This window comes from Dipteris shenzhenensis, chromosome 25, assembly GCF_047967505.1.
Source record: "Dipteris shenzhenensis isolate YYH24624 ecotype China chromosome 25, Dip_SZ_1.0, whole genome shotgun sequence".
Classification (NCBI taxonomy): Eukaryota; Viridiplantae; Streptophyta; class Polypodiopsida; order Gleicheniales; family Dipteridaceae; genus Dipteris; species Dipteris shenzhenensis.
The window spans coordinates 3,509,382-3,517,902 of record NC_141620.1 but is presented as its reverse complement, the minus strand read 5'-3'; the positions used below and the strand labels follow the sequence as shown (position 1 = coordinate 3,517,902).

The following is an 8,521-nucleotide window of genomic DNA, read 5'->3' as shown; positions in this document are numbered from 1 at the left end:
TCCCCACCTTTCGATGTTGCACAAGATGTTTATGCAATGTCCCATCACATTTTTAAAATCATAGACATTTGTACACCATCTACTAGTAGTGGACTCGCAGAAGCTCTAATGAGTGGCTATGATGATTTGTGGTTCCAGGAAAGTCTGCACAACCAAACAGTCATCCAAGTAATGCTGATTTTCATGGGGTTTTTTATATTGCTCCTAGATGTGGCATACAACTCAGTCCCCACTAAGGACTTAGACCAGCAAATGACTGAGTCTTTCCTAAATAATTTGTAATATGAATTTTTGAACATGATTACTTGTAACATTACTATTTTTGTATATCATCCAAGTCTCCACCAGTCCATGATTCAAGTTTGTATATTTGAAATTCAAGTTGGTAATATTTAAGGTGATACATGTCATTTTGGTACTCTTTAAATATTGCTTATATAAGAATTAATGTGATAAGTGTTCATGCTAAATTTAATTGTTTAATTTAGTATACATGATATAAAACAATTCTATCATGTTGTCATTTTTTAGGTTAAATATGAGAAGGGAGGGAGAGAACATTCTCCCATAGGATCCTCCCCATTCAGAGGACCCTCCAATTCATGAGGATCCAAAAGCATCATTTGCACCTCAAGAGGCCAATTTAGTGGACCAACTAAATCATGCCAAAGCTCAAGCTATCTTGCAGGCCCAAAGAGAGATGTTGGGCAGGGAGGGGCTGGGGATTTTTTCCACTGGTCCAGTGGATAACGACAACATGCAAGGCGACCCACTCTCTCTTCGGCAAGTACAAAGGCATTGTCCATCGGAGTTCATAAAAAACACCTTGTTTGTTCAATCCGCAAATGCTAGAAACAAATATACACATGCCAAATTGTTAGACTTGTGGCACAAAACACCCACATTCATAGAGGTGGAAGAGAGAATCCCCAACAACCAGCAAATACCCATTTTCTTCCTTCAGCAGGTGTAGTTCCGCGATGCGTTGCATTGACGTGCAGATTGGAACGATAAGCGTCAGCTATCAAGAACAAGAAAGGGACGTCCTGTGGAGCGCAAGTGAGCAGAATAGAGAACAGATAGCCCATGTCTCTAAGGCCTTGCGTGCTAACTCCCCAGGCACATAGTGACCTTGTTGACTTGGCAACATCTTCCATACCTCTCCGTCTATAGGGTGTTACTGCTGAGGAGTTACAAGCTCGCCTTGCAACTCAAGCCAAAGAGATTGAGGACTTGCAAGCACGTGTGTACATGCTAGAGCCTAAGCTTGCACGCTATAGAGACACTTTTGGGAACTTGGATGCCGCTATGAATATTGACACATTTGATTTTGAGGACCTCGCTAGTATAGATTCGTAGGTTGCAGGTCCAAGTACTCAGGGAATGGCAGATGTGGGACCTAGTACATAACTCTGTAAACTTCATACATAACTTTGTAATATTCTTCTTCCAATATAATGATCCGGATTGAGTGCATAGTGTGGAATAATGTGGTTTAAGTGGTTAGAATTGATTAAGTGGTTTAAATGGTTTAAGTGGATAATGTGAAGCTAATGTAAAGTTTAAGTGGACTAAGTGGTTTAAGTGAATTCATTGGATAATGTGGAGCTAATGTAAAGTTTAATGTGCATTAAGTGCAAAATGTGGATTAATGTAGTTTCAGTGGTTAGAATTAATTAAGTGGTTTAAGTGGACTAAGTGGTTTAAGTGAACTAAGTGGTTTTAAGTGAACTAAGTGGTTTAAGTGGACTAAATAGTTTTAGTGATTTAAGTGGTTTAAGTGGGTAGCATTGATTAAGTGGTTTAAGTGGTTTAGTGGATTATGTGGGCTTGTAAAGTTTATGTTGAAATGTTGAAATATATCGAAGTGGATTAGTGCATATGATAGCTACATCAACCCTTGTGACTTGAAAACATAAACTTCAATTGCACATGTATGATTGTTCTCCCCTTTTTCTCGATGTTGCCTTCAATGTTGCCTTGAAAGTATTTGTAAGTCACAAGGTTGGCTCTAGCTATTATGTATACCAAATCATCCACAAACTGAATAATTACAACATAACAACATAACTTGTAGCCCATAAGTCATTAGCTTTCAGGTACAAAATGAGACGAGATGGATACAAGCATATGCGCTCTTCCATCGCTTGACATATTCTCCCACCCATCCCCTCACATACAACATACTGACCTACATATTTAGAGCTTCATCCACTGCTTCCAAGTACAAATTAAGATGAGATGGATATGAGCATATGGCTCTTCCATAACCTAACATATTCTCCTATCCATCCCCTCATGTGTGACATACAACACTCTATATTGCATTTAACACAGGTACGATATCGTCTATCTCTTCGACTTCACTATTGTCACTGAGTAGCTCAAGCTCGTCTTCTTCTTCACTAAATGCACCCTCGGCAACTATTTTTGTAGTCAATCATTGCCCAGCAATTTTCATTTTATTGCAGCTTCGCTTGTTGCCCTAGTCGCAATGTTGAACCCTTTCAACAATCGTAAATTCCCAAAGAAAAAACTAAATCTGTAGCTCTTGATGGCTTTAAATGGTTGTCTCTTCAAATGAATAAAATTGTATGCACTCCAATTTCGCTCACATGCACCCGATGATGCAGCAACAAAGAGCACACGCATTGCAACATATTGCAACTCCATTGTCTCTCCACCATATTCCTTCCACCAAGTAGGTGCAATCGTTATCTTAATAGCATCAAGATTCCAGGGATCTCCAAAAGATCCTTCACGGTTCGTATACCTCACTCATTGTTGTAGGCCAATTTGCCTTGATCTCCTAGAAGTAAGTTCTTACAAACCTCTCGAAAGTTACTTATGACTTCTAGATTCTGTGATTGAGCATGCATTTGATATTGTGGATGTATTGCAAATGTGCTGGCTCCATGCAAAGCGGTGTGCATTTGTTTTCATCTCTTATCAGGCAAATATACCACTTGTTGCTTTTCCCTAGGTGAAAAGCGCACGAATTCTTTAACCTATCGCATTGCTTTGGACATCTTTAAATACACTTTACCCAATAGAACAAAGGCATCAGTGTCGACCATCCTCAACATTGTCACAAATGGCTCTACACCTTCTTTTATTCTTTCTACATTTTTCGAGAATGCTGATGATTGCACAAGATGTACACATTTAGTTCCTGGTATTGCATACTGCATCTTTTTCTTGAGCCAATTTGCCCATCGTCTATCAGCAACAGTGTCGACTAAATCTTGGTACTCGCTTGGTGCACTTCCAACAATCTAGCAAGAACCAGAAAACAAGTGGCAAATCTAGTTTGACCAAACTACCTTAGTTGCTTCACAGAGTGCTCTTTGAATACTGCATGCAAGTATTTATGGCTCTTTATAAAACTCACTACAAGGTTAGCATCTTGTAGCACTAGTTGCACAAATGGCAATTGTCCAATATCTTTTAGCAACAATAACTTGAGAGTATGAGAGCCACATGGCACCCATCTCAGAGTGGCGTACTTTGCCATGATCATCTCACCCGTGATCTTATAATTTGATGCATTATCTATTACTAACGCAATAACATTTTCACTGCCACCAACTTATGAATTGCTATTTCGTATTTTTTTACATTGCTATTTCGTATTTGTTTATAATATATGCTGAAGTTTTTTCTTTTAGAGACGTATCAATACTCTCCAAAAACATTGTTCCCTTGGGAGTAATGCATTACATTTATCAAGGGTCTGGCCTGCTTGTTGCTAGTCCATCCATCAAAAGCAAGAGTGCACCCATATGTAGGAATAATATCCAATATCTTTTTCTTTAAGCAATCTGCCACAGTCTGTTTAACTCTATCTAGCTGATATGTATGCATTTTATTATAATCTGGGAAAACAAACCTGGTCTAGCACATGACTTCAAGGCATTACGAAATGTCTCATCTCTCATGACATTGAATGGTATACCATTTTTTACAAATTCTTCTATCCATCTTAAGTGCTCTTCATGCACTTCTTGTCGAAGAAAACCATCCTCCATAAATGATTCCCCTTTTTCTCTTCTTTACCTGACTAACATTAGTCACGTCAAAACTCACCTGCGACTCGCTTGCTAGCAAATCTACATCACCTTCATGAATTAATACACCCCTCACATTTATCAGTGCTTCTCCTTCAACAGTCTCATCAACCTCAATGCTCACATTAGGAATTGGATGATTCCTTATCATGGTCAGATTAACCAGTTTTTCACTTTCTCTAAATACAATTTGCATAACAGAAGAACATCAAATGGAGCACATGAGCAAGCTTCAACGTCACTGCCAATTCTAAGAAAATGTTGATGCGAGTAGAACCGCCCGTGAACTTGTGTCCATAATATTTACACTGCACGAAAGAGAATGAGGCATCCACTTTTCATATCTCCGTCGCATATGACAAAATCTTGCCATGCACCATGCTTTTGAAGTTGCAAAAAAAACAAATTCCAAAAGTATGAATTTGTGTATGCAATAGATAATACAAATTATGTCGAAAGTAATAAATATACTTTAAAAAACACTTATAAGAATGCAATATATTAATTGTCATTCATTCAAATATCATTATCAAAAAACAAGATTATTTTCATTCATCAATAATTATATTTCATTCACATAAGATTATATCCTTACTGGAATATGATATTTCATTTTTTAACAATCTTTCAAAAGAATATAAAATATTATTTCAAAAAAAAGTGTAAAAATGAGTAAATGCAAATTGCATTTTATTCATTCACATTATTTTGAAAGAATATAAAGTATTCATTCAAAAGCAAGTGTAAGAATGAGTAATGAAAATTGAGAGACATGGATTCATATTCTATTGAAAGAATATACTCAAATTGTAAATCATTCATTCACATTCTATTGAAAGAATATTAAATATTCATTCAAAAGAAAGTGTAAGAATGAGACAAGTGTTCTAATAACCTTTAAAACTCTAAAATCATAAACACACGAAAAAAACTCTTTGTATTCTTTCACATTCTATTGAAAGAATATTAAATATTCATTCAAAATAAAGTGTGAGAATGAGACTCTAGGTGTTCTATTAAGCTAAGATACAAAGAAACAAATTTACTCTAACATCATAGACAAACACAAAACAAAATCACATTTCTCACAAGAGATCTAAGGAATTCAATAAGGAGAACCTAGAACTCCCATAAACAAATTCCATAGACACAAAAAGACCAAAAGCACATTTGTCACAAGAGATCGAAGGCACTCAACAAAGAGAATCTAGAACTCCCAAAAACAAAGACACAAAAACCAAAACCACAATTCTCATGAGAGATCTAAGGAACTCAATAAAAAGATCCTAGAACTTCCACAAACAAATTCCATCTTAGTTCAGACCTTCTAGATTGCTTTTGCAACCTTGGAGGGCCTTTCTTCTTTCTTTTCCTCATTTCATCTCTTATGCTCGGCTAGGGAACCAAGCGTGAGATAAGATAAACTGGCAAATTGTGAGCTTAAATACAGGAAAAGAGTTACATAATCATCCTAATGCATTTTTATTCATACGAATAAGTTATTCATAGGAATATTAATGGATGACATGTCGATTTATGGAAAAAACGTGATGTGTCACCGTGTTTTTGCACGATTTTTTTCTCTCTTCGAATCATTCGTCCGGATTTCTCGCATTTTTCGAATCACGAATTCAAATTTTTCTACTTAGGAGTGAACTCACACACACATACACACGGATAAGCAGATGTGTACATGCATATTGGAAGGGACATTTTAAAAATGGTTCAATATATGTGGAGAAAGTATTCATTGCAATAATCTTGGACTAGTTCTTTAATTGGACATTTCATTCCCCTCATGTAGACAGTTTATAAATTGTTACCTTGCTCATGTCACGTGTCCAATTGCACCCAAAAAGAAATTGCATGAGGAAGGGAGTGACAGTGAAATATTTAACATGATGAATGGCAATGATGGGAACAAGGGAATGGAGCCTCATAAAATTGAGTAAGGACATCACAAGCCTAATTTAAAAAGGGTATAGTTTAGGGATAAAATGTAAGAGGTGGCCTTATAATAGACAATCCACGTACGTGTAGGCCCCCCCCCCCAAGCATTATACATGTGTTTCCCCTAAGAGGTAGGTCTATGATGCATTGTCAAGAGGTGTCTATATATGCATATTGAATTATTAGGATTACGTTGCCATTTGGCGGCCCACCTAGGCATACGAGAGCTGGAGGGTGAAGAAAGGTCAGGCATGAAATCTTTTGAAAAGCGTGTGAAGGCAAGCTTTGAAGTCTTCTTTGGGAAGGAGGGTTTAGGGGAATGAGAGTCATCATGCCCATGTGAGGCATGACATCTACGAACTAATTGTTTGACAAAACCAACTAACATCGACTGACCACTTCAAACCTTTCCTCATTTATATACACTCTCAGTTCGTCAAGTTCTTCCATTTCGCCAGCTTCGACCTTTCCCTGTCTTTCATTTTTATACACCCAGAGCCAGCCTCATCTCTTGCTCCTCTCGTCCTCCATCCTTTGCACCCTTCATCATCATCATGAGGCGCGCTCTCTGCTTCCTTCTCGCTTCCCTCATCGTCTCCTTTGTCTCCGCTTCTCGGCCTACCTTCCTTGGCTTCGAACAGCATCTCATCTCCTTCGCCATCCCTGCACCCATCCAAGTGCCTTCCGGCCACAAGTTACAGGTTAGCTATTACGCCATCGGACTGCAGCACTACTCTTACAACGGATCTGCGTGGGTTCTTTACAATGCCACGGCGGATCTCTACAAGGAGCCCAACGGAAAAGTGGTCGGACAGCATTTCTTCTTGCCCCATCCCGATGCCCACGGAGGGCAACCGTCCTGGGAAACGTACCACCCCAGGAGTTTAGTCACAGCAAAATCCTTGCAAGCAGTCACGGTTGACCCAAATAGCATTTCATGGAACTTATTTGAAGCTACTAGCGCGACCGGAAGCAAGTAAGCAATCAAAGTCCTGACTCCCCCCCCCCTCTCTCTCTCTTTTCACTCACACGTCTCCTCGTTCCGTACGGTGTGTCTGTCTCAGTGTAAAATATCTGATACGTCTTTCTGTATACCTGTGACCTTCAGGAAATTCCTGGGAGCAGTAACTTATCTACAGCGAATTTTCGCCAAGGGTGGTCTACCGCCATCCACTTCAGAGGGAGCTCGCATTGGCGATACACACGCAACGCCATACTCTATTGTCTATGCCTACTACGTGAAAGAAGTTTAAAAAAATCAGTTTCTGTGTTGCGCATATTATACCACAGGACATTGATCTTTATAGCCTCCACCACGAGTGCCCAATGTATTCTCCCTTGATTGACATCAGTTTGCAATACATCCCTCCCGATTTACGAAAGGAACTTGTATTCGATTGTTTTTTAGATCAAAAGGACAAAATATTGCTACAAGACTAATTACTAAATATACAGATTCTTTCTGCGTGCACGTAGGTTGTATACGCTCTTGTGTTAGGTTGGAAGAGGAATTATCGTTTTGTCGCAGTGTCGACAACAGTATTCTTATTGCAACGACTTATCCGCTTTGTTTTGCATTATACTCGGTCCAGCGAGTGAGAAGGCTTCCACTTCTCTTGCAAACACTCTGAACAGCAAGTCTCACCTTCCAATACTTTAGCCACCGATTTCGCTCTCGAAACTGGCCAGAAGACATGAGGAATCAAAGCCTTCCGTGAGGGCTTACCACGTTTAAATTCTCCAAGTATGACATTGATCCTTTAGAAAACAAAGTGGCAAAACCACTATGGCCAACTAATGCCACTTTGGCCTTCCTTAAGGAGTTAAGTAGTACTAAAGGAAGGCAACCTTTAATGCTCATTAAGGACTACTTTCTATAATGGCCAATGGCCCTACTTTAATCAAAGGAAGAGTGGTTGAGGTAGTATTAAAGAAGGGCAACCTTTAATGCCCATGAATAACTTATCATAGATTAGGGTTAAGACTAACACAATACTTAACCCTAAACTCAATTTCAAAAAAGTCATGTTGACTCAATACAAAGGAAAACAAGCCGTCAGCCTGGATTAGCCAAAAAAATTTATATCATTCCATAGACCTTAGAAAGGCCAATATTGATGGGTAAGTGGATAAGAATGAAGTAATATAAAATTTTTGTTAGAATTATAATGGAGCAAAACAAGAAAGCCCTAAAATCCTTACTATATATTGATAATAATTTGCATACAATGAGTCTTAACAAAGAGAAATACAAAGCATAACGCAATTCATGCTTTTATTATTGAAACAGCATTGCCAAGCAATTCATGCTTTCATTCTTGAAACAGCAAAGGCAAGGCAATGCATTAAAAAAGCAAAAGCACAATACTAATGCTAAGTCTATGTTCAACACCCTCCCTCCAAGTTTGGTTTAGTAAATGCAAAACCATAATTGAAACCAATGTTGACTACTTCTTTTTTTTGTTTAAAGAAAAGGTAATTTGTATTATATATATATATAAAGA

General features: G+C 38.2%; 1 protein-coding gene across 1 annotated transcript; it reads left to right on the top strand.

Moving 5' to 3' along the window:
• The first annotated feature begins 980 nt into the window (after positions 1-980).
• On the top strand, positions 981-7,270 carry LOC147885322 (uncharacterized). The gene is made up of 5 exons (XM_087396999.1): positions 981-1,088; positions 1,174-1,345; positions 2,634-2,674; positions 6,659-6,993; positions 7,126-7,270. Exons 1-5 carry the CDS (start codon positions 981-983, stop codon positions 7,268-7,270), a joined length of 801 nt encoding a protein of 266 aa, XP_087253125.1.
• The last annotated feature ends 1,251 nt before the right edge of the window (positions 7,271-8,521 follow it).